This window comes from Pinus tabuliformis, chromosome 9, assembly GCF_031772625.1.
Source record: "Pinus tabuliformis cultivar Carrire ecotype Pingquan chromosome 9, CPIR1, whole genome shotgun sequence".
In the NCBI taxonomy this organism is placed as follows: domain Eukaryota; kingdom Viridiplantae; phylum Streptophyta; class Pinopsida; order Pinales; family Pinaceae; genus Pinus; species Pinus tabuliformis.
Window position 1 is genome coordinate 745,778,601 of NC_142307.1, and position 17,132 is coordinate 745,795,732.

The 17,132-nt window shown below is 40.9% G+C and overlaps 1 protein-coding gene across 8 annotated transcripts in view; it reads right to left on the reverse strand.

Annotated features, from left to right (window-relative positions):
- Positions 1-13,724, reverse strand: part of LOC149150860 (5'-AMP-activated protein kinase-like protein) — a 416,691-nt gene extending 402,967 nt beyond the window's left edge. For 3 of the 8 annotated variants that reach the window (XM_089439599.1, XM_089439601.1, XM_089439600.1), the window contains exon 1: positions 13,241-13,714. In XM_089439599.1, the coding sequence (XP_089295725.1) occupies positions 13,241-13,383 (143 nt within the window). In that variant the 5' untranslated portion in view covers positions 13,384-13,714. Of the gene's footprint in view, positions 1-13,240 lie in introns of all 8 variants that reach the window. The other 5 variants (XM_089439603.1, XM_089439597.1, XM_089439602.1 and 2 more) reach the window with 5 other exon arrangements.
- Between the last annotated feature and the right edge of the window lie 3,408 nt (positions 13,725-17,132).

Below are 17,132 nucleotides of genomic sequence, written 5' to 3' on the forward strand. Positions count from 1 at the left end.
AACTATAGATGCACTGGTTAGGCCCGTTCATAATTTCACATATAAAGGAATCAAGTGCGATGAGACTCGCGCAACTGGATGGAGTCCTACTGCCAAGATGGGTGAATGGCACACGCCTGAAACCTTTCCGCATGTAATAAATAAAAAATAAAAAACAAAAAATCTTTCAGTATTCATAATAAGGTTGCGGTCAGTAGACAAATACCACAACCCATTTGTGGTCGAGGGCGGGGAATAGTGCCAGTAGAGTCAACAGGCCTAGTTGGCAAGAACAATAGCCATGCGTGTCAAGCATTGTCAGCAAAATCCACATAGGTTCGAACTTTTTCCAAAATTGACGGCCGCACGCACACCCGCCCCATCCGCCATACCAATAGTTATTTCTTGATTAAGTAATCAATAAGGCAACTGTCATGATAGTGTCGAAAAATCCTTCCCATTAGGCATAGAATTAGTTAATAAATAAGCCCATCACGGCAAAATAAAGACACCATGCAGCCCACTCTGTACTTGTCAAGCCCACGTCATAGTTGGCACGTACTAGTCAGTCGACGGCGGCAAAAAGATAGCTAGAATACATGGAAAGGCCGCTGGAGTAATTAGTTGATTAAAGCCTCGTCAGTCAGGGGATGTCATGTCAGAACCGGCTACATAACTCTTAGAAGAATGCAGGGAATGGTAGAATTTCAAACACCAGAAGGATTTCAGAAGAACTCGGAAGAACAGGAGCAGGACAGGAGAAACAGAAGACCACCAGTGCAAATTGTCTACAGAAGAAGGGGAACAATGGCCAAGAGAATCACATCAGTTCCACAAATTGCTCTAGATGCAAGAATTGAAGTTATGGACGACCTGTATGGGAAATACGACCAGTCAAACCTCATCGACAATGACTTCACAGACGGGTTCCAATTCCCAGCCATGAAGAGGGAGGTATATGCAGAAGAATTTCAACGGGAGGATGGCACTAGGGCCTCCAGAATCAGGGGAGACTTCAAAGGGCTACAGAAGTCCACACTGTTCAGCTTAAGAAATCTGCCTGTGTTCGGCACCCAGTTGGCCGCCATGCAGTGTACCAAGTTGTTGGCAAGCAGGATGCATGGAGGTTCCCTATGGCTAGATAGAGAATACCCAATCCATGCCGAGGATATCTACCGATTGACCGGGCTGGCAAACATGGGGAATGCAGTCAGCACAGCATTCCAGGTTGGGGCCAAGCGAGGCAAGAAACCCACAGAGGACAACATCTACACCCGCTATGGAACGGAGCGGGGGGGAAAGGTGCAAAGCTAGACAGAATTAACAAGGATAACATTCGGTTTGCCTACTACCTAATTGCAGGAAAGACGATGAGGCACTTCACAAGAAACGAGTGCACCCTGGACATAGTCTCAATAGCAAAACACTGCTACTAGGGTGAGATACTCAACTGGGCAGCCTTTGTACTCAACAAACTCTTTGAGGCGTGCGAAGATGTCTACCGGTGGAGCACTGGATTTGTGTTCGGATACTTGGTAATGACACTAGCGATGTGGAAGTGGAGGCCACCCCCAGAGAGGCAGATGGCAACCATTGCTGAAGATCAGCCAATTGCACTCAGATATGAACCATGGAGGGCATCAGAGGATCCCAACGTTAAGGAAATCAATGAAGCGGCCTTCAGGAGCTGGTACACCCAAATGGTGGACGCCATTCAGTCTGTGGAGAGAATACCCAAGACTCTCCTGGATGAGTTCTCGGGCGACCTCTGGTTCGGGGCTTTGCACGCGCATACTTACCTCAAACCACGGTGTGTCAACCCCACCACATTTAAGTTAAGGCCACAAAGATTTGGTCTGACAGAGGAGGCTTTGCGCAGAGAAGTAGAGTCATGGTCGGGGGTGGCCTGCGAAATAACAGAGGGAAAGCCCAGGTACCTGTTCGAAGCTATGGCGCCACAGAGCCAAGAAGGAGAGGGGGCAAAAAGCAGCAGCAGAAGGGCGGCAACGAAAGTACTCCAACCAATGTTGCTCCAAATGGAGGAGAAAATGTTTGAGGTAAGGAGGACAATCGCAAGCTTCAAGCCAGGTGAGGGTGAATATCCCGAACATTTTCAAGGTTCAACTATGTTGTTCCCAATTATAACGCCACCCCTCTCAATGGCTCCTCCCACGGGTGTCGCCCAAGTCCCCTCCACGACCCCAATGCCCAAACCACAAAAGAAGCAAGTTATCTGCACCCCCCAAGTCAAAAAGCTGGCTACCAAAAAGCCAAAAGTTAGCACCCCAGCCCCAGTCGTCGATCTCACTATTGAGGTCGAGCATCAAATTCCCGCAACTGCCATAGTCGAGGAAATCCCCAATACCGCAACCACTGCAATACATCAGTCGCGGGAGTCATCCCCGCAAACAGCTTCCACCTCCGCAACGGTGTCCGAGCTCTTCCCCTTCGGCCACAGGAGAATATCTGCGGAAGCAAAAGTTCAATCAACTGGCCAGAAGGAAGGTGCCACCTCGACTTTAGAAATGCCACCTACTGAGAGTACAACACCAATGCTAGGACTGGACCCACTGACTGGAAGACGCCTGGATTCTAGTTGGCAGGGAGAAAGGACTGGCCCGTACCTACCCACACCCCCTATAAAAATCACAGTCCCCCCAAACCCTAGTATCACCCCAACGACACCACAATTCACCCCACCATCACAACAACCATCCCAGCAAGAGCATTCACCCGCCTCACAATTCGATAAATCCATTGCAAGCGACCTACCCCTACAACAACAGTTTCCAGAACTAGACACCATGAGGGCTGATACACTGTATCACTGGTCAGCAGCCCAGTTATTTTCTTTCATTTAGCAAGCCGCCCACAAGGCCGAGAATTTGCATGATAAATTGGTTAAGGAGCATGAGCAGCAGACGATACAATTGCTCACAGTGACGGAAGAATGCGATCGCCTACAAGAGGCGAATACAGGGTTGCAAGCACAAGTGCAACAGCTTATGCAGCGATTCCAAGCCATGTGGCCAACAGTGGTCGAAGCCAACACTGAAGCACCAACAAACATGTCCACCTGCTCCTTGATCGACTGCTGCAATCACATACAGATGGCGTGCGTACGCTTGGCAACCACAAATGCGGAGATGAAGAAGAAGTTAGAGACCATAAGGTCTGCAGTGCCAGACACTGTGGAAATATATGCACGTTCAATTGAAAGCAAGATGCAAGAGCTAGAGACAAAGAAATAGGCACTAGCTGATGCCCTCACCGATGGATACGCCTTAATGGGCAAAGTCCACAACTGGTCGGGCATTCTAGCTCTGAAGAATCACCAAGTCTACCCGTTGCGAGAGCAGATTCAGTCTCTATTTGCCAGCACAAGGGCATGCACCGATCCTGTTCAGCTCCAGCAGCTAAATGAACAAATCGACGTCCTCCAAGCCCAAGTTGACGCAATTGAGGAGGAGTCGGCCAGGACGAAGAGGGTAATCCAAGACTTACGGCCCCCGGTGCAGATGCAGGTCCTGCAATTGAAAGAGGCATGCAACTCAAGCAGCCAACAACTAGACGACCTGCAGGTCCAACGGCCGACAACCCTGACATCACAATCAGCCAAGACATTTACACAAAGTGCAGACGCAATCCTCACAAATTGGAACTTGGCTATCCAGTGATACAGCGAGTTCAGGCAGCAGACAACAACAGCAGTCCTCGAGTTGGAGCCTTCGTTTGGAATGGAGGAGTCACAAGGTCAGGAAAGGGGCATAGAAACAAATGCCACACCACAGGCTAGGTTGGAAACGGAAGGAATGCCTATTCCGTAAGAAGGTATTACAGCAACAGAGGTGTCGGCACAACAGACAGAGGAAATAGCGTCGGTAGCAACACAGCCACCACCCATAGAACCCATGGAGACAGCACTAGAGCCACCAGAGGTCGAAATGACTTGACTCGAGGACGAGTCAAGAAACTGTGGTCGGGGCCTGCTGGAGCCAACATTAATTTTGAGGAGTTTTGACCAGTTTTGACCAATCATAGGGTGAGAAAGGACAAATGGCAGCAACGGTTGGGTGGCGGAACGAGTAGTTGCGGGAAGGTGACGGCAAGGTGGTAGCAGAAGGCAAAGGTAGCTGAGGAAATGGGAGAGCGCAGAGGTAGCCAAGGAAGCAAGCAGCCGAGCAAAAGCTAGCAGTCCAGGCAGCTGAGAAGGATATAAAGAGAGGAAGAACAAAAAGGAAGGGTTGGACTATGGGTTGTTGATGGTGTTGCTACTATTGCTGCTAAGTTTCATTGATCGTCGGGGTTGTTGCTGAGACACTGAAGGATTGGGCCGCTGAGGAGGTACACAGATACCAGAGCAGAAGCAGGAAGGGCTAGGAACTAAGGAACTGAGTTGCGGAGCAGATCTGACCCGAGCTACTAAGCCAGGTATTCTCTGTATTGTTGACGGCCAAGAGCCGAGTTCTAATGTATTTTGTTCTGATACTTTAATGTAATTCGAAGTTGATGACTGTTAAGACCCATAAGTGTACTGCACATCTTATATTATGGCTTATCAAAATTTTAATTAGTCCCCTTGTTACATGAGGCTGGTGCTTGATAGATCGACACTAGTATATTGTTAAGTTCTGTGGCATATATGATGAGTCTCTATGTATGAGTTGAAGATATTATTATTTTTGTTCTATGTTTTATGACCGCATATGTGTATGATCGCCTGTGTATAGCTTAGACCCCCTCAATACTATGCTGAGCCCTTCTCCCCTTTTGGTCACGGCGCGCTTCGGGTGAGACTCTTTGCCCTTCAGGGTGAGGTGAAAATGTCAGCGTTGTCCTAGACTACAGCAGACCATTGTTGGCCTTCCGTGCCTGAACCCGGGATCTTGGCCATTGGAAATAAATCCTCGCACATTGTTCTTTACAAACATTGCTAGGATCATACGAATTGAAGTCCAAACGACCGAATGCGAATTTCTCTATATCCTTGCCTTCAGTGTCTGCAACTTTCAAATTCTAGATCTCGCACAATCCAATTTGCAAAGGAAGAACAGGCCAATGTGCTTTCTTCTTCCTATGCAAAACTCCTGATAAACCTGCGGAAAGATGATAAGCAACTTCTTGCATGACCAACTTGTCGATGGCATACCTCAAAAGAAGATGTGGAGACTTCTGTCCGCCAAACACTCTGAGGAAAGTGTCACCCAGTGAAGCAAACAAATCTACTAATTCTGACACTGCTTCCATTGCCTATGCAAGGTGGCTCTTCCTCAAAGATTAACTTGTACAATGGAATGAGGAAGTGATTAGTCATATTTTCCATTACTCCCTTGTAATTGCACTCCGAAAGCAGCTTGCAGTAAATGTGCACAGCAATTTCTCTTGGTGACCAAGTCCAATTCATGCCAGGAAATGAATTCTGAGCACATATTGCATCCAGCAAATAAGCAAACATGTAGAATCTGGCTTGCTTACCCTTGGGAGGGTTCTTAGCATTAGTCACATGAATTCTCAATTGTTGAGCCAACAAATCCAACTAGTTGAACGATTTTCCTTCATTCACAACTTGATTAAGCAAGAATGCCCAACCTTTTGGAAAGGTCTCAGTACTGCTTTGACCATAGATCCAACAACATAAGACTATCAAGTACTGATAAGCCTTCTTGAGAGATTTGGTCTTGTAAGTGTTGTTGGGTGTCTAGCAGAATTTGGAAGGCTCTTTCACCCAACCTTTGATGACATCCTTTGTGCTCAAGTAGCTGGTGATTGCATAAAAGTGGGAATCCATGTATGATTCTGGCATCAGTAAATGATACATAAGTTGGTAATCGTCTGTCAGGAAAGAGGCAAGCCTTTGTCCATTGGCAAGCATGTTATCAGTTGTACCACCCCACATGTGCCGTATAAATGTTGAAACACGATGTATGGATGCTAAAACGCAGTGCTTGGTGCCTGAAATGCATTGCAGTCGGGCTGAATCACATTTCAGGCACCAAACACTGCGTTTTAGCATTCATACATAGTTTTTCAATGGTTATACATCATTTCAACTGAGCTGAAATGCATTTCAAAAAATGAAACCAGTTTCAAGCACATTTCAGTCATGCTTTGAATTTTCGTACCAAAACGACCAAAACGCAGCTGGGACAGGGGGGGTCCCAAATTTCCTGCAACTTAGCAACTCCCAATGCCGAAATACATGTTTCAACATACTGTAACACCAAACAGTCAACTCCAAAAAAAAAAAAATTATAAAAATCAGTGTGAAGATAATATCAGCGATATATCGCCGAATATCGGAAATATCGCGATATTTTCGTCAAGACGATATAAAATAGGAGTAGTCTACGGAGGCAGTAGAATGGCCCCTTTTCCGGCACCGGCCGGAAAATCGTCCGGCTCCGGCTGCCGGAAATCTCTCCCTCTTCCGCCACCATCTCTCCGCCCGTTCTCCGCCACCCTCCCGGTCCGCCCTGACATTCCTGCCTGACATTCCTGACATTCCTGAGCTGTAATTCCCTCGCTTGACCAGTAGAAGCTGCCTAGCAATGGTCAAGCCGATGATACCAGCCCCGATAATGACAATATCAAAATCCAACTTCTCCGATGCTCCTGGACTATAACTATACTCTGAGCTAACCAGAGATTTTGAAGGCCTCGCTCCTCTAATTCTGTTTTTAAACACAGAACCATCAGTGTTTGCAGAGATACCACTGACGCGAAAATGCGCTTTCTTCATCCTCTGGTGAAGGTCAGCTCCATTCTTGATCCTGAAAAACCCTGCTACCGTTGAAAAATCACAAGGATTTTGTCTGCAGAGAGGAGAAAAACTGAGGCAATCCCCTGAAGATAGTGTTGAAGGAGAAATTAAACCTGCCATCTCTAAGTATGTCAAACACCAAATCTGCAGAGCGTTTTGATAATCCCAAAACGAAGAACTATTTCTTTATTAAAAATCTTAACTGAGTCATCAAAATACAAGAGTGTACAACGCTGAGTTTTAAGTTTCTTTAATGAAATGGGACTAAAATGCAGAGGTAGGAGCAGAATTTTGTGAATGCACAGAGACACAGCCAGGTTTGTTCATTTACGCGAAGGCTCCGTTGGTAAAGGGAAGGATCGTTAATGGCATTACTATATCCGGTGTAATATGCGCTTCGTTAATAGCATTACTATATCCATTTTTTTATGCTAATCTCACCAATTGGTCAACCAAATAACACCTATAAATTTGGTTTTCAGGTTTGCAGTGCAATATTGATACACACCTCGGTGAATGTTTACGACAGGGCAATTCAGAACTTTCAAACACAATTATAAATAATCGTGAAGTTGAAAGTGTTTCAGAGCTTGTGGGAAACACGAGTAGACAGTGTTTCGGAGTTCTATTATAATGGAGGGAATGGGGATTACTTCGCGAGGGAATTACAGCTCAGGAATGTCAGGAATGTCAGGCAGGAATGTCAGGGAAATGTCAGGGCGGACCGGGAGGGTGGCGGAGAACGGGCGGAGAGATGGTGGCGGAAGAGGGAGAGATTTCCGGCAGCCGGAGCCGGACGATTTTCCGGCCGGTGCCGGAAAAGGGGCCATTCTACTGCCTCCGTAGACTACTCCTATAAAATATCGCCGGGCATGTTTTGCCGCGGCTAGAAAAAGGAAAAATCATTTTTTTTCTTCATTTTTGTTTCTGAGTGTTGGAGAAAGAAGGGGAAGAATTTTGTGGTGGTTGTCAAGGAGGGTTTGAGGATCAAACAACGATTATCACCACCAACTAAGATTTTTTTGTGGATCAAACATTGAAGAATAGTGAGACAAACTTCATTTCTTCCATTAACAGGTATGTTCTTAAAAACCCCTATGTTAATGATTTTTTCATAGATTTAGGGTTATGCTTGCTTGCCTCTTTGCCTACCAACATTTTGTTTCTTTGTTTTTTTCCATTTGCTATGATTTTCATGCCCATGAGCCAATGCAAGGGTTTTCTCCATATTTGGACAGCAAGCTTCATATTTTTTTTCAACTTTCTTATGCACCCTCTTATTGCCATTTTTCATTCACATTGCAAAATGAAAATAATGTAGTAATTTTTTTTAAATGAGGTGGTTATTACTTATTATTTTTTGTGTTGTGGGGTTTAATGCCAATTTTTTGTTTTTTTTGTGCCCTAGGTTTGAATTAGTTCACTACAAATGTCAAATATGCCAAAATCCTTGGACCCATTTTGGGAGTATGGGGAGGTTGTTGGTGGGGCAAATCAGGCATATATATCATGCAAATTGTGTGGGACCAAGATGTCAGGAGGGGTTACACGATTGAAATACCATCTAGGTAGACTCTCTGCACATGATGCAGATGTAATGCCTTGTATGGTTTCTAGTGCAGAGGTTATACAAAAAGCTCTTGAAGCAATTGCTGAACAAGACAGAAAGAAAGCTGCTAGGGAGAGGCCAATGGTCTCAGATAGATAGCTGTTAGTTTTATTTGTTTTGCAACTTTTGCTACATATAAGTTTATAACTCATGATGATGAAATACTTTTAAAGTTTTATATAATGTGATGTTATTTTGTTTGAGTCCTTGATTGGACAATTATCAGGGATCGGTAGGATATGTGATGTTATTTTGTTTGAGTCCTTGATTGGACAATTATCAGGGATCAGCAGGATTTGGTATCGCCTTTGAAGTTTGATGTATCATTTCTATTTGACATCATATATATCAGTGCCTTCTTCATATTTATGTGCCAATGTGTTTAGTTCATGTTGTTATTGCTTTATATGTTTAGAAATCTGAAAAAAATGAAAATATTATGCATTTTTTATGCTTGCCGATATTTGCTGATATTTTTGCCGATATTGCCGATAAGATATTTTCTGGGCCCTCACCGATATTTTGCCGATACTGATATTTTCAACACTGATAAAAATACTTTATATTTTTTTTTGTACTTGTCGTTTCCTCGCTGTATCCAGATCCTGGGTTTTCCAATATGTCAAAGATCTATATCCATATGTGTAGCCTATCTTTTTATAGGCTCGATGCATACGAAAAAGGTATTGTTCAACTGACCTATGAAGCTATGACTGAAGCATACACATTCTGCTTCTAAAGAGAAATAAAACGACTGCCAAACAGAACAGTCACCCCTATTGCTCAGATCACAGGCAGAAGAGTGAATATAAGGCAATGCTTGGGCCGAAACTAGATCTGTACAATCTGCCAAAAAATACACCATTTACCACGCTGAGGACAGCAAACTAAAACCAGAGGGTTGAGTCGTAACAGTTCATGCAAAAAAACACACAAGAACCAGGAACCACAAAGAAGGGTGAGCCAGGTAATCGATAACAACCAATAAATAATGAAACCTATGACCAAAATTTGTGCCAACTATGTAGTTCACTGGAGACAGCCACAAAATAAACCCAAAAAATTCACAAGTGGACAGATCACTGAATAGTGCAGCAAGATATCATCCACAGATTTGCAGCAGAAGTTCGGTGGAAACTCAGTCCTGCACACAGGAACCAGGAGAATCTGCAGGGCACACAATAAAAAATTCATTCAAAGGATTGAGTTCAAGATAAGGAAAGAGGGTACACTTCCTCCGATACCATGTTAATGTTAATGTTTAGAATGTAAACTCAATAAGGAATGGAGAGTCTTCACACAAATTGCACCTCAGTTATACAACACTGTAACTTCATTCCATTCCACATGGTTTACAAGACAGAAAACACAGTCTTGACTTTTAAAAACGCAGTAATCCAAAGCTGAAGAATGGAGGACTCCTCTTCACAGCCCAGGGGTTATTTTGCTCAAAGAATCAAGACCATCAGGAAAGCTTATCATCACAGTCACAAGGCAGTTCGCACACTCTGATACCATGTTAGAGATGCGGTCAATAGCCCAAAATAAATCGCCATTACATGATCACATAAAGATCAACACTAGATGTACAGTTAAAAACTCTCGTGTGATAGAAAAATCCATTCTGAACAACATATCTTTCATTATATGACTTCATAGTGTGCCATGGTGATCTATTACAATAGGGTCAAGACCCATTCACTTACTGACTACTAGGCCACCTTATAACCACCATATTAATAAGGGACCACTAAAACCACAACATTAAAGACAGACCATTAGGACCTTATATCATGACTCTCAATGTTCAATCAGTCGAGGTCAGCCTACATGTCTCCAACATAAATATGGAAAATAGAATTGAGGTCCTATGATTTTTTTCATATTAAGGGTATAGTTCATTTTCCTTGTTTCACCTTAAGTGTTAAGGGATCATGAAGCCTTCGTATGAAATTTTTGACCACCCTGCAAATTTGATCATTGGTCCCATCAACTTATCACTAAAATAAGATAAGACAATTTTATTGATGTTTGACGAATGACCACAAAAGTAGGTCAATGAGACTGAGGAATACAACCAGTATGAATACAATATGGGAGTGTAAGCACATCTCCTAAAAAATGCTGAAAATAACATAAAAAAAAATAAACCTACATAAGTAGAACATAAGACCATATATATAAAACCATGACAAAGGTACAGTGCTACAAAATTCTAAATGAGTTTTCCAAGACTGGAAAAGTGGAGTCGTGGACAACTCAAGAACCAATCAAGAGAGAGAGAGGGAGGGAGAGAGAGATTTGATGATGATGCCAACGATGTCAAGGTCTCCTGTGTCTGATGCTAGAGGACGAGGGGAGCAAACTGGGCTGTTGGAGGCCTCTGGAACCATTGAGGGGTCCAGCTGTATGATCCTATGGGGACTGTTCAAATGAGGGATACTCCTAGCATCTGAGGTCGAAAGAACAAAATTTGTTTTACTAAGAAGAAGGAAATTTGTTTTGCATGTTCTGCTGTAAAGCAATTCCTTATTTGTTTTGACTTTCTCTTTTGACATACTTTAAACAGTGTTACAAAACCCTTCCTAGTGTTACTCCAGTTTACATCCACAGCCGCATCCTGCTCAAATAAGTGAAGCTGTATAGGGTACTAAATCCTGTGCAAAAGAAATAATGCTCTAAGCCATCTAGCTTGTATATGAGAGAAGGATCAGATAAAAACAGCTTCTTCATTAAGCACATCATTAATTTCCATATAGAAGTTATTCCAATTTGAAGGCATTCTCACCCATCTACTCCACAATCATCAAGGATCCTTATTTGATTGGGTTTGACTTTCTTGGACCAAATCCGGTTTCCTACTAGGAAGGTGCAGTCCACTCTATGCTTGGTATGCCCCTCCTTGTTCTTTGATTTATCTCATACAAACTGAGCTGTAGTCGAGTTTGCAGCTTTACTACATTCAATGAATTAAAAAACTTGATGTTGTGCATCCTCTGCACTTTTTAGGTGTGGTTAAATAATAGTCAAACTCCAAAGGAGATTAAAGCTGAAATCCCACGCATCCCACAAAAGGTGCAGCTCCTGTTATAACTATAGTAATCAATTAAATAATCTGCTATCCCCTATTTTCAGCTACCATCTAGCAACAAGAAGGAGCTTCTTTGTTTGCATGTACTTTGTTTTTCCCTTATGGAAGAAATTATATACATCTAGAATAACTGCTTGATTGAACTGGTTGAGAAATAAACTCAAGCCATCCGCTTAGGGTTCAATAAATCTACGAAACCTCATGTAGTTCCCAAGAGTTCCATGTTAGAGATAGGGATCAATAGCCCCAGATGTATCACAAGTACATGGTCACATAAAGATCAACACTAGATGTACCGTGGAGAAACCCTCAAGGGGCACAAAAATCGACTCTGAACAACATTGCTTGTATTACATGATTTCAAGTGTGTCATGCGATGTATTACAATTGGCATCAAGACTCCTATACTTACTGACTACTTGGTTACCTTCTAACCACCCTATTAATAAGATACGAGTAAAGCCACCTTGTAACCACCACATTAAGGACAGACCATTAGGACCTTATATCGTGACACTCAATGTTCAATAAGTCAAGGTTAGCCTACATATGTCTAACAATACCATGGAAAATAGTACTGAAGTCCTATGGTTTTTTTTCATATTAAGGGTATAATTTATTTTCCTTTTTTCACCTTAAGTGTTATGGTATACTGAAGACTTCATATGAAATTTTAGGCCACCCCCCAAATTCGATCACTGGTTCCATCAACTTATCGCTGAGATGAGAACAATTATTTTTACATAATCTGCTGTAAATCAATTCCTTATTTGTTTTGACCCTCTCTTTTGATATGCTTTAAACAATGTTACAAAACCCTCCCTAGTGTTCCTCCTCTTTATATCAATAGCCGCATCCTGCTCAAATAAATGAAGCTGCATATGGTACTGAATCCTGTGCAAAAGACATGATGCTCTAAGCAATCTAGCTTATTTATTAGAGAAGGCTCAGACAAAAACAGCTTCTTCGTTAAGCACATCATGAATTTCCATTTATAAGTTACTCCAGCTTCAAGGCATTCTCTCCCATCTTCTCCACAACCGTACAGGATCCATATTTAATTGAGTTCGACTTTCTTGGACCACTCCTTGTGTGGTCAGGTTTCCTACTAGGAAGGTGCAGTCCACATAATGCTTGATATGCCCCTCTCGTTCTTTTGTTGTGTCTCATACAAAGAATTGTAATCGAGTTTGCTACTTTACTACATTCAACGAATTAAAACACTTGATGTTGTGCATCCTCTGGAATTTCTAAGTATTGTTACAGAATAGTCAAATTCCAAAGGAGATTAAAGCTAAAATCCCAAGCATGCCTCAAATGGTGAAACTCCAGTTGTAACTATAGTGATTGATTAAATAATCCGATATTCCCTAAGTGCAGCTACTATGTAGCAACAAGAAAGAGCTTCTTGGTTCGCATGTACTCCGTTTTTCCCGTGTGGAATAAATTCTATAAATGCAGAATAACTGCTTGAATGAACTGGTTGAGAAATAAACTCAAGCCATCCCCTCAAGGTTCAAAATCTATGAAACCTCATGCAGTTCCCAGAAGTTCACCTATTTTTTAACGGTAATTGGTCGAGTGGATCAAAACATAATAAATAAATAAAAGGTAGTGATTATTTGTGTTCATTCTAAAATAATTTGAACCAGATAATCTTTTCCCTCCACGAATAAGTTTGACGGAAGCAAATCGTAGCTGTCCTAAAAAGGATAGCGATTATTTGTGTTCATTCTAAAATAATTTGAATTAGATAATCTATTCCCTCCCTGAATAAGTTTGATGGAAGCAAATCGTGTACCTTAGTTGTCCTTCTGAGGAGGCGACATTCATGCAGAGGCCAGGAGGTTTAAAGCTAAATTTGCATTCCTCCTTGAGAATAATACCCATCTCTGTGCCCAATCTCCATTTGCAGTTCAAATGCATAATCTGGCAGCACGCCATAACCGCCACAGCTACCACCAGCACTCACTACTCACCAAAGAATCTCATCGACATAGAAGTTACTATTTAGGAATCCGGAATCCACCATTGCAATTTTGCCATGGTTTTTCTGCCCCTTCTCCACACAAATTATGCCAATTACATCATCTATGGTACGGAGTCCGACAATTGCATCATCTATGGTACGGAGTCCGAGGCAGATGAAAAATACAATGCACCAGTACTTAGGCGGTTAAACCAAACAATCCACACCACTCTGGTCCATGTGGAATATTGACGTTAAAAATGAGTATGATCCATCTCTAATAGAAGAAACCACTACCCTCCCACGTATGACACCAAGGACAACTAAACCACATAATATTTATCCCACTCAAAGTTACTACTAAACCACGTAATATTTATCCCCACTCAAATTTACAAAACCACATAAGTTATATGAAACCCCACCCCTTATAGAATGATATTATTTCAAAACCATGATTTATTAATTGACATTTCTATGATGTGTATTGTTATTTTGTCCATTAATTTCATACTTTCTTGTAATGATTATCCATTCATCTTATTGTTATTTTGTCCATTAATTTCATACTTTCTTGTAATGATTATCCATTCATTTTCAAAGAAAAAATAAAAGATTTCATTTCTCATTTATTTTTATGATCTCATCTTGAAACTACAATATTATTAAACATTTTAAATTATTTGTATGTAACTCTTCTTCTTGAGCATTTCTTATATAATCTATTTGGGCACATGGGATGTCCCTCACGGCCCTTGTGGGCTATCAGTCATTTCGGTGTGAGTCGAAGGGTTCAAGCGTATTCAAGAAGTCTCACCCATAAAGACTTCCTAAGAAGCATGGGATCTCTGCAAGATGAGCGTTATTCTTAGCAACTATGAATATGGTAATATATGCCATATCATTCCATGGAAGACCATATAGTTTATTATATTTAAATTATTTGTATATAGAATTATTTTAAAATATTCTAGAATTTTACCATGATTTCATTTTTTTAAATATATAAATGGAAAATTATTTTTCTCATCATTAATCCTTATTATTTCACTAATATAATTAATATTATTAATTATTATCCTTAATATTTCACTAATATAATTATTAAAAAAATTCTATAAAATCTAGATTTTCAAACTACTTATAATAAACATGTCTCCAAAAGATGGTGTGTTTTTATTGTTTAAATTTTATTGTTATCATATATTTGTTTGTCTTTGAATTCCAAATATTCTTGTAGTCATAGTGTTAATACTAATTGTTGGGATGTGGAATTGGCATCCTTTTGCATTCATTTTCCTATCTTTTTTTTTTTTACTTTTTTTTACTCTCAAGGTCATACTTTATCACTGTAACAACCACCATCAACCTAAGCATGTATATTTTTATATGACGTCCTTATGATTTAATTTTGGTTGTAATTTGGCATGAGAACTACTGCTTTAGGCTATTTTTATCACAAAACTAACAATTGGGTTGTTTCAGGATATTTGGTTTGTTGAGATGTTGTTATAGGATTACATTTTTCAATTTTGCATCGCCAAGGATGGGACAAGGACTCGTTGAATGTTGTTGATACATGTGGGACTTATTTTGGACACGTTGATCTCCTTCAATTAGTAATGAAGACCGATCTGGAAAAGTATATGGTCAAAGTCAATTCAACTGTCAAAGGAGATATTCATGGACAAACGCAGCTGAAGCAATTAGGATTTTCCATAAATGAATTATTGTAATCTGGAAAAGTTTTTACAATTTTGTCCCAACCATGGAAATTGTTATTAAATTGTTAATGTGTATTCTTGATTTAGATCACATGAGAACTGAGAGATTCTCATGATGATCTTACCTTTGTAGTCTGAAATTATAAAGAGGTGTTCTCTCTGCCTGCACGCAAATATAGATAGACATAGAGAGAACAAAAAGATAGAGGAGGAGAGCACCAACATTGTAGTCATGTATATTTCATTAATGCAAATCTCAATCATTCATGCCGCCATACCTTTCTATTGATTAGTTTTTGTGTTGTGTAGTGCACCAGCCCCTACTAGGGAGGAAGGGTCCTCCTTAGCAAGGATCATTTGTTAGGAAAGTAGTGTAGCAATTTTATTTATCTCCTCTCAGTTATGATTCATGTATGATTATTGTTACCGTTACTGTTACTGTTGATCATGTTCATACTTTAATGATTGCAAAATTCTAACCTTTGTATTGTGTAACAACATAGGTCTTGGACCAGTCCCTTTGTTAATGTAATAGTTATTTAATTCTTGTTACAACTTGGTGGTGTGTTTGTTTTATTTGAATGTGTGTTTCAGTATTTACTTGAGTGAATGGTTTCCAGGAGTGTTGTTTACTTCTGAATAAAAGTGATTGTGTGACAGGGTGGTTTTTTCTGCAACGTGTGTTTATGTTATGAATATGTGAGCAAGGTTTGAGAGTGTTACAGCCAGAGTGTTGGATTGTTCAAAGTGTTATTACAATAATTGGGTTTGAGATTCATTAGCACTAGTCACCATTTGTCCTTACATATACTTGGTGTGATAGCCTTAAAATAAAAAGGCTTACCCGGATTGACAATTAATGTGAGAGTTTGATATGTTGCTCTGAATTAAAAGAACAATTGTTTCGCCCAACATTTTTGTATCCTTGTCGAGGAAGGCTATTAGAAGTGCATATGTGTGACTAGTTTATCTGTGTGCATTGATTGAAAGTGTGGTAGATGTGTTCCTGACTCAAAGGTTTTCGAGCAGTAAGATGAGAGGTATGAAACTGCACATCACTTCAACATATTGAAATGGGCTCGACCTTGTAGGAATCGGGACGCATAGGGTTGCTTTGCATGAGTAATGAAGAAGAAAAATATGATGCCCCCAAATAGACAAACCGTGCAGGTGGAAGAAGACGAGGTAGGAAGAAGAAGAATCGATACTTGGGAAGAGTAACTTACATACAGGAGATTATTTCAAAAGATGAAGCAGATTCATCTACTCGGGGAAAGGTGACCAAGAAGAAGGAATCAAGCAAAGCTGCTCCACGGAGGGCAACATCTCTTGAGACATCTATGCTAGGTGCACCAATTAAGGAGATAGAGTTTTGTGAACCTTCAATTTGAGAAACAAGTCCCAGAGTTTCAAACCCCTCTGTATTAGTAGAGGGTGGGAATCGAGATATGAAAGCACGATACGGGGATATAAATGAACATGATTGGGAATTTAGCCCTAAAGAAAGATTACTTGATCAGTATACCTTGGACTTTGGAAGTGCAGTGAAACAACATGTTGTTACAAAGGGTATTGAAACTCCATTAGGACCACCTGAACCATCTGAGCAACCTAAACAACTTGAACAACCTAAGCAATCCCCATCACCAAAAAGAAAGCAATCTCTTTCACGAAGGAAGCCACCTGCAACAATTTTACAGAACCTGCAACAAAATCAAATGGTACGAATCTCAGTCAATACTTTTGATTTCCCTATTGGGAATCTCAAAGGACAGGTTTTGATGAAGAGCATTCCTTTATCTACACTCCCTACTTTTCAAGGCATGATTATACAATATCTAAACACATTTATTTTCGATTTTTATGTCCTCTACAAAAGTTATGATTACACCATCAATGAAAAATAACTAAAATTGTTCCCAACTACATTAAAGGGAGCAACAATGAGATGGTTTATGGGACTCGGTGGGGCATTTATTAACTCCTGGGATGGGATGAAG